Here is a 17,570-nt window from a genome sequence, read left to right as displayed (position 1 = left end):
TCTCTAATGAGAAAAGAAGAAAGTTTCATCTAGATAATTTGTAAGCCTAAATCTTTAAGAATGATATCTGAAAATTTAGAAACTTTCATTTTTGATTTAACTTCCTCCCATAAGTATGGCTGGGTTTTGATATTCAAGCATCATTGGTAAGGAAGGGGTTTCACTGTAATGACTTACAGTGGTTAGGAAGGGGTTTCCCTGCACAAGAGGTAATCAGATGGTTTTCCTGTAAAAGGGACTGCTGCTGAAGACTGGGATGATGTAGTACATGTGTTTACTGTTAAAAGGATAAAAGAATAAGTGAGAAGAGAGTAAAACTATTTTTTTAATTGCTCTTTATATGCGTATGATGCAAAACCGCAAAGTGAAGCTTTCAAGGTGAAGGCTGTCCCCTTGACACAGCCCTCCGTTTGCCGTAGTGGTTATTGGGAGGATTGCAGCCTGTAGCCTGGAACCTGAGGGTGACAATCAGTTTGGCTTCAGGACTCAGCCTTCAAATCCCTCCGTCTACAAAACAGCATTGCCTCAGCTTCAAAGGTTTACTGCCAAAATCCACCCTCTCCTTCACTTCGGGGAACTCCCAGTTGTTTTTGCACTTGAAGGAAATGCCCACTGGAGATTGTGGCAAGCAGTATATTAGCTACTGAGTGTGACATTTTTGAGGCCTTATCTGATTAGCTGCAGTTGCTCAATGATATTCTGCAGAGCACAAAACCTGCCCACTAAGACCTTAGTATTGATCCCAATGGTAGGAATGCCTGCTTCCTTCTAATCAGGCAATAGATCAGACCCCTAATATCCTAAAAAATACTTTTTATACCTGGAGAGCTAAAGAGAATGAGGCCCAGTCCCTGCTGCTGGGTGTTCCAGCAGTCCTCTACTCACTGAAAGGAGAAATGCTGACAGACCCAAAAAAGGGTCAGTAGGCTCATTAATATTCCTTAATATGTGGATAAACATGATAAGGGTGGGTTTTTCAAGACCTGGATATAATTATTTATAATTTTGTTGAATTTAGGAATATTTTTTCTTGGAATTTATTCCCATAGTCAAAGAATGTATTCTATGGTCATTTCTTGGCATCATGAAGATGGGTGACATTTTTGTCACCTTCCATAACACTGAAACTTCACTTAAACTGTTACTTAAACTAAACAGCATTTCTATCAAAGCTAAGGTTGTGTTTCTCTGTCTATCAACAATGTAAAAGAAGCGAGACAGTGGATGTTTTTGCTGATGAAGCTTCCTATTCAGAAACAGAACTGATAGAAGAAGAAGTGAGGTAATTTTGTTGTGGTTTTGTGCCAGGCTCATTGTACTTTTCCTACAATCTTTAGTGCCTCAGCTTATAATTACCATTTATGTGTCACTGTGGTGTGTTTGCTTGTTAGGAGCTTATAGATGTAGGTTCATGATGTATGGTATTATTCTGAATCTGTCTGTGGCAAGCCCTTTGTATGCTCTAGGAGAGCAATTATGACCTCATGGAAGGCCTGAAAAGACTGTTTTTAATGAATATTTTATAAACACATTCAGCAAAGTCAGCCACTATACTCTTTTTCAATGCTTTTAGAAATAAAATGCTGTTACTAGCATAAAAGTCTTCATAATAAGGCTGTGGTATGTCTCTCTCCTTTTTGATACTAATTAAAATTTGACTTCTTGTTACACTTAATCACCATCAAGCCACTCATTGTATTAACTGACTTCATTGTAAAATGCATGACTTCGCTCAAGGAAAAGTCCTGAAGGGTACACATTCCCCATTTGTATTCTGTATCTGTTCAGTTACTCAAGGAGAGCTGGGAAGTGTGTGGTTTTAATAAATAGCTCCATTAGGCTATGGATTTTAGTTTTTAAATTGCCTTGATTTAATGGATTTCAGGATATTGCTAACAAATATCACACCTTGAAAACAGACCATTTACATTGGGAAAAAAGGTGGGGCTTGATTAATTACTGAAAGTAATGGTCTAATTAATAGCCTAAGATAGTAGAAGATATCACTGCTTGATCAAAAAAATCTCTTAAACTCAGTCTAATTTCTTCCCATTATATCTCTAACTATAACTCTTTCCACTGCTGTTTTGGTACAGTTCCATAGGCTGAGGGTTAAAAGAATTTTTGAATTACAAACCAATTTTTTTTCTAGTTGTTGGAACCTCTGTAAGTACTAATGATGTAGATTTTCACCTGGTTACAGTCTCAGCACCACACATGAATCTATCACTTATTGACTAGCCTATATATAACAGACATCCCCAAGTCTAATAATAGTTAACAGTGCTACATGGTAATTATAACAACCAGATTGTGGACTTTCCTACAAACAAGAGTGCTATCTCTAGAGAGAATGCAATCTCTAAGAAATATGTAAAAAACCTATTCATATGAGAAAGAAATGCACAATTAAACTGCACTATTAATGAGTTCTTAGCTTTATTGAGACTTAATATTATGTCAGCTACTCTTTTATTCACAGGTTGATACATTAATACACAAAATAACAATATTTTAATCCAGAAATTGTCAGGAAACAGACTATTGCATGGATAGTCATTACTGAGACATTGGAAACATTTCAGCCCATTTATCAAGAGTATGGAGCAAGTCAAATCATACGTGTAAACAAGCTATATGTTATCAAGAAGTTATCTCAGAAAATTTATTCCCCCTAAAAATATATGTAATAAAATTATTTGCTCCAAACCAGTATCATGCAGCATATTTTATAACTAATAGAAAAGCTAAAGTTCAACTGAGCTGCTTTTTGACTAACGTTACAGGAATTGTGAAGCAGCAGATAGACAGCCATATCAAAGATCCAGATCAACAGAGCAACGTCCTGTGTTAGAGCGGACCAACTCCCGCTCCCGATCCACAGAGCGTCCTGACTCAAACCTCATCAGGTCGATGCCTTCATTAATGACTGGAAGATCTGCCCCTCCTTCACCTGCCTTACCGAGGTGAAACAGACAAATCAATCGGACTAAACCCTTCTGCCCCACCAGCTCACCATTTTATTTTCCCAGTAGCTGATTGGTATCGCCTCATCCTTAGCCGATCACTAGCAGCAATAGATACTAACCCTTTCAGTGTGAACACACTATTTATATTCTACTCTGGATATAATGGTGTGACTACCATTGCAAATTGCTTGCTGACAGTATTTAACTACGTTTGTTTATGATTTCTCATTTGTCAGGAATCCTGGATGGTTTCCACATAAAGCACCTCATAACTATCATATTCTTCTCTTACAGAATGAGAAATTATTTGTGTTCATCAGACATTGCTTATGGAACATCATAACATCAAATGAAACTATTTTTTTTAAAAAAAAAGTTTCTTTAGTTGCACTGTACTAACTTTGTCTATTATTTATCATTTTAACCACCATTTTCTCTGACTACATTTTACTGTGCCATAGTCTGTACTGTTCCTGTTTGAGTACCCCTTATTGATATTTTGAGGATTTCTATACATTAGTCTTAGCTTAAACAAACATAATACAATAAAAAGATGCGGACATTCTGGTCTAGATCGTGTTCAGGAAAGCCTCTCTGTATTTTAGAACTGCAGAATACATTCTTTTGTTTTCTGAAAGTTAGAGTTAGTATCATCAAATCCCCAGTGAAAATTAAGTCAAATATCATTGTCTTTCCTCAGTTCATTACTCTGTTTAGAAAAATTAATGTAATCTCACTGCAACTCAATGGTAATTTTAAAAAATACAAGCTGAGTAAAGATAATTGAATTTGACTTGTGAATAAATTTATGTGTATGTGGCTATTATATCCATATGCACATGAATATGCACACAACATATTTTCTGGCTTGACTGTGTGAAAAAGCATCTTATGGAAGCATCCTCAGCCTCAATTTGGCTTCCTTTTAATGGAGAGATTTCTCTTTTTAATCAGGTCTTTTTCTGAATAGAGATAATAGTTTCCCTCTGGGACTGCAAGGGTCCCAAGTGATGTAAAATCTACTTAGTTACGTTATCAGTTCTTGAGGATATTTAAGAATGACTTTGTGGTTTAATGGCTGTGGTTTGTTTTGATATGTGTCTCATAGGTCACATCCTCGAACTGGGTCTGTCCAGACAAGTCCCTCAAGTACTCCAGTAGTAGGGCGAAGGGGCAGGCAGCTACCGCAGCTCCCACCAAAGGGGACGTTGGAGAGAAGTAAGTGGATGGTTTTCTCCCTAATGACGGTGCCAAATTGCTCATGAAGGTCGATTTTATTTGTTATTTTCCTTTTGTGATTACAGTTGAAATCTCTTGAGTTTTTGTCTACAGAGTTGGGATTTGGTAATGGTATTGCATTTTGTACTGTTTTCTTCTATTATGTTTTAACATCTACAGTACTTTTGGCTGACATGAATAATTAGCAGTATAATGCACACAAAACAAGGTGAACTATTAGCAAGATCCTATTCCTTTTGAAGTCAGTAGATGTTTGGTCATTGACTTCAACAGGCACAGGAAATGAGTATGTGTCTAGTGACAAATTTCTGGCTCTTTTGGGAGTCAGGAACCTAGTTGATAATTTGTGGGCTCACATGGAGTGTATTACAGAATGCTGATATAAAACCTCTGCATCTTGGAACAGGAAGAGCAAGAAGACAGGTAATGATCTTTAAAATAAGAAATGTCAAATATTTAATGATTCATGTTTTACTGGTACTGTAAGTTTGCTTACCTTTAATGTCTATTAAAAGCACTGCTTGATGGAGATATTTTCTGAAATGTTTAGAAGCAAAGGTATACAAGTGCATTCTTGACAGCAAATACATTTTCACACTTCTGTTTTTAGTAACTAGGTGTGCTGTGCAAAATCAGTCTAAATGGACATATACACTCCTTTTTTTGATCCTTCTTAACATGTATATTGTGTCTTTAAAAAAATTCTGTTGTTTTTAACCCCTGTGCTTTGGTTCCTTTTTTTTTGTTTGTTTTTGTTTTTGTTTTGTTTGTTTTGTTTTTGTGACTTTCCGTAGACAATGGAGACAAGGAGATAGAGTCTTATGAAGGTCTGTACATAAAGAAGGGCTTGTTTTTCACATGAAAGCCTTTTTTCAGAGGCTGTATAGGGAAAAACAAACCCAGCTGCAATTGATGTTACTTGATTGCACAGACATAGTCAGAAGTATTGTCATAATGTGTTAGTCTTTATTTTTAGACCCGTGGCTCATAAATTCTACAGGATTGTGTATGAAAAAAAGACAATATAAATAATGCTATCTAAATATGATTGTCATGAGAAAAGTACCTGGACCTGTACCCATTTTTAAAAACCTAGCTTTTACACTATGGCAAAGAAAAGCATTTCAGTAGTTATGTAGGCACATTTCCTGGATTAGCAGATGTTCAGGCACATGTTTCTATATAAGCATTGGAGGACATTTGACATGTTTTATGCTAGCCATTCATTTAATCAGAATGTTTTTATTCCAAATATTTTATAGTGTGATACATTTGCTGAATTAGTAGGTAATTTGCAAATATTATGGGAAAAATATTCAATTGAAGTAGTCTTTCAAAAAGTTAAAATACTTTTGCTTAAAATAAAATCCCCTTATATTTTACAGTATTAAAACAATTTAATTTGCTTAATAGCAAGCCACAAGATATCAATTGCAGTCCTTGGTTATACCACTAAGGATCTTTATGTAGTATTACTGTGTTTGTCTCATCAGACTTTTTAATTTAGTATTTCCAATATTTACAATATTTATTTCCATGTTGGAAACAAAACTTCATTAAAAGAAAACTCTTGTTTTCTTGGATCATCACTCTTAGTATATTAATTTCTTTGTCACCTTATGTGTTGTGAATTGCTTATATAAAATAGAGTCTAGATATTCCAGGAAATAATCACATCTAATCACATGATGTTTGCTGTCATTGCTGTATATGCTTTTATGTTTTACCACTCTTCCCTGCTCTTTGCTTAGTATATTTATTTAGACTGTGAGCTCCTCAGAGCAGCAATTTTGAAGTGCTGTCCTTTTGCTGTGTTTGATTAGAGAGGACAAAAGTCTTATTTATTATTTATGTCATGAGTTCTATAGAGAGAAATGTAATAAATACAGTAAAATAACTAATTTTTATAGGAATTATAGAATTGTTTCCTCTGGTAAGTATTGCAGGGACTTGAGGAAATCTCTTTTTACTTGAAAACTGAGTAATATTTTCCTTTTACTTTTTCTTTTGGAAAAAGTAGTCTTTTGGAAAATCTGGGTTATGGAAAATTGTCAGATCCACAGATTCTGATGTTCTGATATACAACCAAAGCATCATAAGTATCATCAAGATACAATAAAAAGATGCATTTCATATTGAACTTACACATACAAAGATGGTAAACACTCTTAAAAACCTAATCCGTAGCTACAGCTTTCATAGAGCATCCTATGTAATTTTCTGTCATGAATTAAGAGCTCATATTCTAATACCAATAGAGTTTTTCTTTGAAGATTTTCCTGTCCTTCTCTAGGATCTTCTAATAATTTTCTTTAAAGGGAGTAATAATTTTCTTTTAAAAGGATAGTGCTCTGCAAGAACAGCAGATTACCTAACTTTGTTCAGTGGCAGAAATAATTAAGATCAATAGCAGTCTTTTTACTGTGGAGAATTGAATTTTACAGAAAGTTATTTTAGGCAAAGGAAGTACTAGTTACAAAAACTGAAATTTAATAGAATTGGAAACACTGACTATCACAGAAGGAACTTATGTTAATATTTAGCAAATATAGCACCAAGTAAACCTGCAAGTTTTGTAGATATTTGGGTAAGTGTTAATGCCTTTTATTAAGCCCCAGTGATAATCAAAACTTTTTTTATGTGTTTGTGGAGGCTATATGACCATACCTAAAAATGTTGTCACAGAGTAGTCCTTTCTGTCTTACAGAACACATACTAGACTCAAATGAGAAAGATGTTTCTATATTGCAGGGAACGTGCTGTGAAGGTTAAACTTTCTGTATTTTGAAATGAAGGATTTAATTGTCAACTAGATAAAGTTAAAATCAAACTGATGAAAAGAGTTAGTTAAAGGTACCTTATAGGCAATGATGAATTGGAAGTCATCCTAGCTTTGTAAAACAGAAAAAGAAAGAAGGAAAAACTGATCTGTAGCAGACTCCTACTGTGGGCTCATTTAGTTTGCATACATTTGAATAATTTGTATTTCTTACAAGGTTGTATCTGCATACCTTTTCTTTAAATGTTGTACAAATGCCAGAACTCAAGTAGGAAGAAGGGAGTAATTTGCTGCTGGAGGTAGTTTTTTGTTACAGGGCAGCATTGACTCGAATGTGGAATATGGTGTGCTTATGGCTGTGACTAGAAATGGAAGGGAAGGAATCTACAGGGAAAAACCCCAATCCTTTGGGTAATTGCTTTCCAAATTAGGATCAGAAGTAAAAAACATTTATTTGGGTTAGATTTAGTTCCGTGAGCTGTGTTATGTGGTTGGGAGTGTTTGCTCCAGGACAAGAAGGTTATTTCAAAATAGCCCAAACTGTTTGCTTTCAAGAAAGCTGCCTGGGAGTAGCTGTGAAGGACCACACCTATCTGTGTTGTACTGATTCAAACATTTTAATCAGTGTCCCACAGGCTCAGTAGAACATACAATATCTTTAGTTAAGTTGCATTTACAGCCTTTTATGGTTATGATATTTTTGCTAATTCCTTAGGTTGCCACTACTGTGTTTATTGCAGTATCAGATTTGCCTGTTGAGAGGAATGACTGGGTATTTCTGAAATGCATGTCATTGCCTTGTGTACCCAGACTATACCTTAGCATCTAGGCAGTCTGGGTTTTGCTTTAGAGTTTATTACTTTGGTGAATTTTCACGTTATGTGGCTTGAAAATAATTCTGAAAAGATGTCTGGGACCACCTAACAAATTTTCACTAATGAAATGCCAGAAGACTTTTTTTTCAGCTAAACTTTTGCTTCTATATTTTTAAATTACACAAGAGATAGAAATATCTTGTTGAAATGAACATTTGTAGAAAGTGTTGTTAAATTGAATTTGGTTTTAGTCCTAGCATGTTGATGTACTCTCAAGTGTTCTGTATTTTTTGCACTGGTTGACAAGAAGTGAAAAGTGCAGTATTTATAGTTCATACGGGTTAGCATTATATTTTATTTATATGTGGCCACAATGTATTTCTTTCACCTTACTCACCTTGGCAGAAGGATGAAATCACTGATCACTTGCTCCTAATTAAAATGGAACACCATAAAGTGAAAGTATTCAGTATTCACCCATTCAGTTCATTGTTAGTTACTAATCAGAGAGAGAGAGTACTTTTTCCTGATATAGATTTTTACTTTTCCTTTTAAAGACAAGCCCTTTCTTTCTTCTTTTCACAAAAACATCCCCCAAGTATTCACCCAACATTAAAAAAATAGGAAATCATGTTAGGCTAAACAGGTGTAATAAAACCTTAGAACTTGGAAATTAAGTGCTCAGAAATTTAACAAATCACAGAGCTCAGTAAGGATTTGCCTTTCTATTTATGCTCTATCATAAAGACTTGAATTATATGATCTCATAATAATCTTGTGTCTTGGGAAAATTATTTCAGAACCTGTTAGGCCTGAAATTAATGCTGATTAACTGTCCTCTCTTAACTTCAGGTGTGGGTAATCTTTTTCCAGAATAAAATTAGATATTAAAATTAGCAGGAATATGGGATTAATAGGAATACTTGATTAAGTTTAATCAGGGATAGCTAGAAGCCATTAGTTAGGGTTTGAATCTCTCAGATACAGATTGAAATCTCTAAAAGGGACAGATGTGTAGTGACTAACACCTTTCCAACTCATGCAGTCTGGAGTGGAAGCTACAGAGACATTCTGATGGTTAGGAAGGCACAGATTCTACTGACAGAAGTGCATGCCATTTATTTTAAGGGGTTTTATCTCATTTAGAATGCAATTTCATTAAATGGGAATTCATTTTGCAAAATGAAAAGGAATCCTATTGTGTTTTACACAGCCCTACCATAGTTTGATGGGAGACACAGAAAGGTGGTTATAATGCAGAAAACCGCAATTAAGACTGGTCATAATTCAGTCATACTCTATCAGCTATGATTTTGCAGGGTTTTAAAAATATTTGGCATATGGATATTTTGTTTTATAAAAGTGATTGATCACATGTGTAAAATATAGGATATGATCTTAGATTACTTCAACTTGGCTGTGAAGTAATCTAGACTTGATGTTTTAGGCAAACACAGCAGCCCAAAAAATGGAAATAAAGAGCTTTGCACCATCCTTTTTTGTGTGACTGCTTCTGTGGTACTGGCCTTCATACTTGCACAGTGTAACTTGCAAAGTAAACAGAATAGGTTAGTTAACATCTGTAAGGCTTCCTTAGGATACTTTCTGAATCTACTCTTGGGTTTTGATTTCAACTACGATTTTGCAAAAATACACCTTTGGGTTTTGACTGTGGATGCTCAGTTCACTGCCCTGAGAGGCAGCAGACCTTGAGGAGTATTAAAATATTTAAGCTGCATTGGTACAATTTCCATAGAAAAACTTGAACAAACCTAACCTATAACCTAGAGTTTAAAGTGCTTACTTAAAAATTCTGATCTTTCAGGGGAAGTAATAGCTTATAAATTTCTCTTGGATTGGCAAGAAAAGAAATGAAACAGCTTCATGAAATTTGAAGATCTTGCTGTATAGGTCAGAGACTACAAAGGGCATAGAAGGAAAATGACTGAGAAGTCATACAACTGTGCTTATGACAGCCATTGTTCATTTACCTTTCAGGGTACCTACATGCAAAAAACATTTTAATTCAACTCTACTGAAAATGGTTTTTTAAAAATCTTAGGCACATCTTCTATTTTTTTTTTTATGAGAGAAGGTTGACAGTATAGATTACATCCCTGCTGAATATTTTAATAGAAATTTTCAATGTCCTGATTTCAATTGGAATTTAAATGTCCTGGTTTTATCATGGAGTTGGAGAGCAGAAATCCAAGCACAGAGTAGTTTGCATTGCACTGCATTGATTATAGCCTGAATTTCTCTGTTAACTACCCTCCTAGAAACCTTAATTTTAAAATTATTATTACATGCTAGCTAAACATAAAGTCAAATAATTCAATGAACTATTTAATTGAATATAAACATATACATGTAATGAGAGAACTGGAAAGAATTCTAGAAACAGAGAACATGAAAAATCAGTAAGCAATCAAAATCTGAGCCTTGAAAAATTACACATATTGCATCACATCAAAGCTGTTTAATAAATAATTGACATTTAAATTAAAGCAGGCATATGGTATATGAGCAATTCAGTTTGACACTCTTCAATATTATTACTGTTGTTACCCTCATGAGCTTTGTCACTAAAGAAAGCTCATGGTACTTTATTAATGACATTAAAAATATATTGGTGTTTCTTATCATTAATAGCACTTTCACTGTTGTTTCCAAGAGTATTCTCCAGTATCTAAATATGCTCTAGGCAACTGTAGGTACTAGTGGAAAATGTCTTTCTTTTTGTGTTCTAACTACTCTGAAATCCAGATAAAAAAAGCATATTATTCTGCAAATGTGGGATATTTTTTCCAAAGCTGAAAAAGCATTTGCTTTGTTTCTTCTGCTCTTTTTAGGTACCAAGTATGTCCACTAGTTTGTGATTAATATACAATTTTAAATATGGTGTTTGAGAATGGAAGCTTGGACTTTTTTCCCAGATAAACTAAAATAAAGCCAAGCAGAAGATTTAAACTAATTAGCTACCAATCTCCGTCTGTTTTCTCTGCTTTGCTAGTTATTTTCTGCTTTCCAGTGCTTAAAAGTTTAGTAAGAAATTGGTGACAAAGAACATTAAGGGCTGCATACGAGCATCATTACTTGCAGAAAGATCTCATTGAAATTAGCTAAAGATATAAATGAAAAATAGCACAACAATTTATTTCATCTTTGGTTCACTAAAAAAAAATAATTTCTGCCACAGGCTGAGGGTTTGTATGTTATTGTGGATGTCTTTTGTTTAATGTTTTTATTTTATTTGAACAGCTTGTAACAAAGCATGCGTGTTTTGTCTTGCTTTTTCTCCCTATCCCATCCCTTGCTTATCTAATGCAGCAGGAGCTGAAGAAAACAAGGATGCTGGAGTTGAGGAGGCAGAGGTTGAGGCAGGTCTGTCTGACCACAAGTGCCTATCTCCTTTAGATATGTTTTCCCCTGAGTATATAGGGAAGATTTACCAGCTAGCTTGTAAATATATTGAACATAAAAAACCCCCACAGAATATTTATATCATTTATATTCTTTTATGAAAGAACAATACAAACAAATTAATTGAGTTTATTTGCCAGTTGTGAATGCTTAAGATAATTAAATGTGAAAAAAAGTACCCAACTATTTTACTCTTTTTATTCTTTTTTATGAAGTTACTCTGTCTCTATGCTCAAGTAACAGCCTTGGCAGATCTGGGTGGGTACCTCTTAGATGTGGTACTTTGCATTAATAATTTTTACACGCAGGGAAGTAAATCATTTTGTATCATGACAGTTTTTTTTCCCCTTAGTTTGTGTTAGCAGACTGATGCTGGACAAAAATAGTAGGCAACTGCATTAGGTAGAAATACTTCAACCATTTGGTATGATGTCCTCCATCCTGCTTGGAAGAGAGTTGGTAGTGTGATGACAACCAACAGTTCATGATCAAATCAAACAGTTGCAAATACTTTTTTCCCATTCAAATACGATATGATTAAAACATAAATTTAACTTCTAACTTCAGGAAACACTCAGTACTGGTTCAAAGATATGCAGAGATCTAAAGATATAATTTCTCTGTTCTTCAGGTTCCTTTTCAAAGGAAGAATCATAAATGCATACATTTGCATTTATATGCCTTTTTAATAGGTTACATTCTGTTGTCCATAACGAATTAACAGTTAATAATTGCCAAAAGTGGTGGAAGCCTGGTGCACAAAAAAAAACGATGAGTGGATCAAGAAACACATTTCACATGCCTAAGATGCTAAATGCTGCTTAAAAGTGTGTCTGAATCCTGTGCCCTGAACCTTCTTCCCATTGAAGAGAAGAAAATGCAGATTAGTATTTTTTTCTATGAAGAAAAGTCAGGAGTAATTACTGTGATGGGATTCATTACTTGTTCAAAACACTGGATGCTAGAGTAATTTCACAATTTCAGTGGTGGAAAGTAGGTTTACTTTTTTTGAATTTTAGTTCTCACTTAGGCATCCAAATTGTCCTTTAAGATCTTTGCCTTCCTATTTTTTGTTATAGTACAGTTTAGTTTTTTATTGCTTTTGTTAAGATTCTGTCTCTGCGGTGTTCAGTGGGCTGTGTGCTGTGTGCTGCTCTCTCTGTGTGTTTTGTGGTAACTCTAGCCTAGTGCATGGAGTTTTGCTCACATAGCTTGCAACAGTTTTGTGTGTGCTTGTAGTTACCTTGTTCTTCATAGTACCTGTTCCAACTGTTAATCATCATTGTCTGTTTTTAATGTTGTAAAGACTGTGAGGAAAAACATCAAACCCCACCTGTTAATGGGCGAAAAGGCAAGTTGATTATGATATTGCTTATGAATTGTGGGTGCTTGAGAAATTTAATTTTATTTTTTGCTGCATGTGTGTGTGTTGCATAGTTCTACTAGCTCAAAATTAGTAAGTTCACATATGTTCAATTCCAGTGTGTTGTTTTACTTCTTGGATATAATTATTTTCAACTGAGGTTTAAAAATATTTATCGGAATCAAAACCTCCAGATGTTTATGTTTTTGCAGCTAACTGTATTACTGAAGATAGAGTTTGCACTAGGCTGATATATGATCAGGTTGGCTATGGAGAGCTAAGGGGGTAGGTTTCTATTTCTTCTTATTTTGGAATTCCTAGGCTGCTTTGCCCTAAGAGGCCAAATAAAGTTTGCAGACACCTGCAAAATTGTCTGCATTATCTTCCACTTTTTACCAGGTCTATATTCTTTTACATTGCTTGGATATTTTACAAGCTTGGCACTTTTTAATGTGACTAGAAAAAATTGACCATTTTCATTATCATATACTTTTAGAGAAAGGCTTATGTTATTAACAGTCAATTCTATTGTCTAGTTTGTAGTCCTGCTTGATGTTCTTTTTCAAATTCTGTAGAAATAAGCTTAATTTAAAGCACTAAAATGTTAAAATGGAGATTTAGGTTTCTTATCTAAAAATTAGAACAAGAAAGTTACAATGAACAACCATAGCTTACTTTGAAGTTTTATTCGAGTTCATGCTTCTAAACTGCTTTGATAATTTTGAAGAAGTATGTTATTACTTTTCCATGTACTTCTAAGACCCTATTACATGTATATTTTGTGTCATTGGTGTCTTCTGCCAGTGAATGAAATATGAACTAGTTGTTGTTTTGGATTTATTAAAATTTGGGTACTCACTCTTACAGTTCCATCTCTACAGGAGCCTGCAAGGGGTACAAACCCAGTTACACTGTCATGGACCATTCCTGTCTATTCCCCAGAACAACTTAGCAGATGGAATACAGATACCAGCAGAGCAGGGATTCTATTTTGCCTGTGCCAGTTTCTTGTCTGGGAAGGACAGCCACACCATTTTTAATGTCTCTCATATCAAGTGTAGGCAACCAAGTGGAGTGCCTTTGCAGAGAAGGGGCCTTGTCACCAGCCTGAGGGGTCACCTTGCTTGCTCTGGTGGCTCTGCCAGCATAGTCCTGAATGAATTCAAATCTGAGAGTTTGCTGTTTTAACTGCAATCTGTGCTACTAACCAGATAGTTCAGTGTCATACTTTTAAGATTTAAATTCCAGTCATAGTAAGATTGAAGACTTTTGCCACTGACCTGGCAAAGCTGACAAAACAATTAACAGTGATTTCGTCAGGCTAAAGTTGGTTTTGTTCTTGGTTTATCTCCCACTCCTTCAACAAAACCATTATTTTATACACTTATAGAGCCTGAAAGATGTAGATTGCACAATAAACTACTAACCTCTATTTAGATAGTTTGTTTCATACTTTTATTAAGTTCTATAAGGCATCCATTTAATGTTTTAGAAGGTTTTTTTCTGCAGAGCTCTTATTCTCCAAAAGAATGATCAGTGTCTACTATTGATTTTCAAATATTTATTACCCAAACTGTCATCCTTTTCCAATGTTCCTGAGGTCTTTAGCATTTCCCTTTCATGTATTTTGTATGACCTCTTTTAATCATTCGAGTTTGTGGGAAAAGGATCCAGGTAATTCTGGCTTTTACTGTCCTAATTTAGGGTGCATAGAAGATGATGTAGTTATCAAAGCAAAATTTTAAGCTTTTCATATTCCCTCAGTCTTCAGTGAGGGAATACGAAAAGCTTAAAATTTTATAGGATTACATTACAGCTTTGTCTATATTATGGGAATTAGGAATGCTTTGCAGTTCTCATCTCCCAGACTGAGAAGTGTCTGGAGCATGTTTGTGTCTTGAGTTTATAGCAAGACAAGACCCAAGTCCCAGTCCTGCCCTTTCTGTGCACTCTTGTTTCCCCATGCATGGGGAACTGTTGTACAGTTTAGACACAATCTAAAGAATTTAGGTGACTGAAAGGCAAACAAGGCAGAATAGAGGGGCCCCAGTCAAAGAAATGATGACAGATGGACCTGCTTAACTGACTTGCAGAAGCAGTGTTCAAATACACTTTTTTGAAAACCAAGCAGGTTCCTGTCAGTCCAGAGGGCATTCTTATCTTGATGGCTGATCCGAGCATCTTTTTCCATTCTAAGACCATTTGGATTTGTGGAATTGGGGCCTACACTTTGCCTGAACTACTGAACAGGACTGCTGTGAGTCTCCTAGGTGCTTTCTCTTCCTCTGGCTCACTGACTCCAGACTTCACTAAAAGACCACAACAGCTTCTGAATTTTGCATGAGAAATTATACTGGATGTGTTTTACGTGGGCTGTAAGAATACTTAACATATTCCTATGTGTTATGAGTACCTAGAGAAACACTGCATTTTAATTAAATTCTAGTTCAAGCAAAGTAAGGTCTAAATAAAGTAAAGACCTGGTTAGATTGTGCTAGTTGTGGACAGGCACATAACTTCAATTTGCATGCTGGGAAAGGAGTGAAATTAGAATAACCCCACAATACAATAACACAAACCAGGAAAAATGAAGTACCAGTAAAATGCTCTAGACTGAGTAACCTACATTCTGCTAAAATTCCTTATGATATAGGGGGCTGTTTTACAAATTTAGCTCTAAAACTACCAGGGAAATGTTACAGATGAGAAAGAGTCTAGCTACTAACTTGTCCATAAATACCTTCAAATTTTACTTATAATAAATTTGAGTTTTCATCTTTCAAAAGTACACGGCAATACCACATGGCATTTCTGAGGCTGGTATGTGATAATGGGATGTCATTTTATCTGCTAGACAAACGCAGTTTGTCTGGTAACTAACCTAATGTTTCAGAAGTAATGCAGAAGAATGAAGAGGGCCTTTTGGTGCAGACAGTATTTGCATGTAAAGATGCATGTACAAATTCCATGCAAATTTGAGCAATAAGAAAACTTTTATGTTATTAAGTAGTAGTAATTGACATTCAGAAAAACCTAGATCTTTCTGAGGAAAGAAATATGTATTTTTCATCTTTGTGTAAGCCATTTATTGTAATTCCTTTATTGGTTGGTATTACTGCTTACATCTATTGGCTTAGTTTCAGACCCCTTTTGTGAGCAGAATGACTTTTTTTACAATTTAGAATGGTACCATAAGCTTCAATCTTAGCTGCATCTTAGCACCTTGCAGAGCTTTTCTTTTTGTGTGGTGTGTTTGTGAGAGATATATAATCATATAATACAAAATTATCTTTCTGCTCAGAAAATGTTTGAGGATTTACAATAAGATTGCATCTTTTTCAATAAATATAAAAATAACATGGAAAGGAAATACTAAACCCTATATCAAGATAAACCTTACCTTCTGCATTCTGCAGAATGAATTTGTAGGCTCTTCACATTTTCTTTTATGCACAGAGTATTCCCTGACATCCAGGGCATGGAAATGCAAACTGAGGAGGCACTATGGAAAAGAGGTGTAGAGCAGAAGCATGTTCTTTGCTCCATATTTATCTCCATATTTATTTTGGACATTACTTGTAATTTTCTTTTTCTTTCTTTTTAAAAATTCATTATTCATTAAATTCTGAAGATATTTTGATTTTTATTGTATTTACCTATTGGAGCAGTATGAGGATTCCCATACCAGTTCCTCACTAAAAATCCATGTAGCCCAGTGTCTGGTCTTCAGTAGACCAGGTGTGGATGCTGAGGGAAAGGGAAATAAGCAGGACAAGTATTCCTGTATGGGAATAGTGTGGCCAGCAGGAGCAGGGAGTCATCCTTCCCCTGTACCCAGCACAGGTGAGGCTGCACCTTGAGTGCTGTGTCCAGTTCTGGGCCCTCAGTTTGGGAAGGACCTTGAGACGATTCTGCACATCCAGAGGAGGCAACGAGGCTGGTGAAGAGTCTGGAACTCTTCAAGTTCTATGAGGAACGACTGAGGGAGCTGGGGTTGTTTAGCCTGGGGAAGAGGAGACTCAGAGGTGACCTTATCACTCTCTACAACTCCCTGAAAGGTGGCTGTAGCCAGGTGTGGGTTGGTCTCTTTCTCCAGGCAGCAACTGACAGAACTAGAGGACACAATCTCAAGCTGTGCCAAGGGAAATATAGGTTGGATACTAGGAAAAAGTTTTTTATGGAAAGAGTGATGTCTGGAATTGTCTGCCTGGTGAGGTGGTGGAGTCACCATCCCTGGATGCGTTTAAGAAAAGACTGGATGTGGCACTCAGTGCCATGGTCTAGTTGAGGTGTTGGGGCGTGGGTTGAACTTGATGATCTCAGAGGTCTCTTCCAACCTAGCCATTCTGTGAATTCTGTGAATTCTGTTCAAATGTGTAGTGAAGCTTATCCAGGATCCTGGCTGCCCAGTCTCCTATGCCTTGTGCCTCAGGAATCTGCATAAACAACAGTGGTATCTTTGCAGGGTGTCTTCATCTCCCTCAATGGTTCTCTGTGTTGTTTCTTCCTCCTTAAATGAGTCCTTTCAAAATGCCCCCGGAGTGCTTATCCAAACGAGGGACTTGGGGCAGCTGTCCTTCCAGATGTCCCAGAGGAGCCAATTGAGTGACCTCCCTCCAGCACAGCCTGCCGTGGTGCAGGCATTTAACCAGAAGAGGGAGCAAAGCTGCCGTATTTTAAAAACGTGAAAAAATATGTGAAACAAACAAACAACTCCTCCCCATGCCCCAAACAGTACTGGAAAAAAAAAGTCTTGGTAGTGGATTACAAATAATATCTTTGTGTTATTTAAATATACTTTACTAAATATTAATTTACTCATGTTTAATGTAACCTTAACTGACTGTTTTCTTCTCAGAAAATTCTGGAGGATTAATTTATTTTCTGGCGTTTCTTCATGTTTTACAAATCCATTGTATTTATAAAAGTAGCAAGATGTTACTCTGATTTTTAGCTAAAGATAGGCTATGACTTTATTGATT

The 17,570-nt window shown here is 35.6% G+C and overlaps 1 protein-coding gene across 1 annotated transcript in view; it reads left to right on the top strand.

Moving 5' to 3' along the window:
* RIMS2 (regulating synaptic membrane exocytosis 2) overlaps positions 1-17,570 on the top strand; it is a 443,432-nt gene that overhangs the window by 308,268 nt on the left and 117,594 nt on the right. The window contains exons 25-30 of the mRNA XM_058808280.1: positions 1,211-1,282; positions 2,787-2,966; positions 4,078-4,187; positions 5,003-5,035; positions 11,133-11,186; positions 12,532-12,576. Of these exons, the coding sequence (XP_058664263.1) occupies positions 1,211-1,282; positions 2,787-2,966; positions 4,078-4,187; positions 5,003-5,035; positions 11,133-11,186; positions 12,532-12,576 (494 nt within the window). The remainder of the gene's footprint in view (positions 1-1,210; positions 1,283-2,786; positions 2,967-4,077; positions 4,188-5,002; positions 5,036-11,132; positions 11,187-12,531; positions 12,577-17,570) is intronic.

Source organism: Ammospiza caudacuta, chromosome 1 (assembly GCF_027887145.1).
Source record: "Ammospiza caudacuta isolate bAmmCau1 chromosome 1, bAmmCau1.pri, whole genome shotgun sequence".
Taxonomy (NCBI): Eukaryota; Metazoa; Chordata; class Aves; order Passeriformes; family Passerellidae; genus Ammospiza; species Ammospiza caudacuta.
This window is presented reverse-complemented; position numbering and strand designations above follow the sequence as displayed.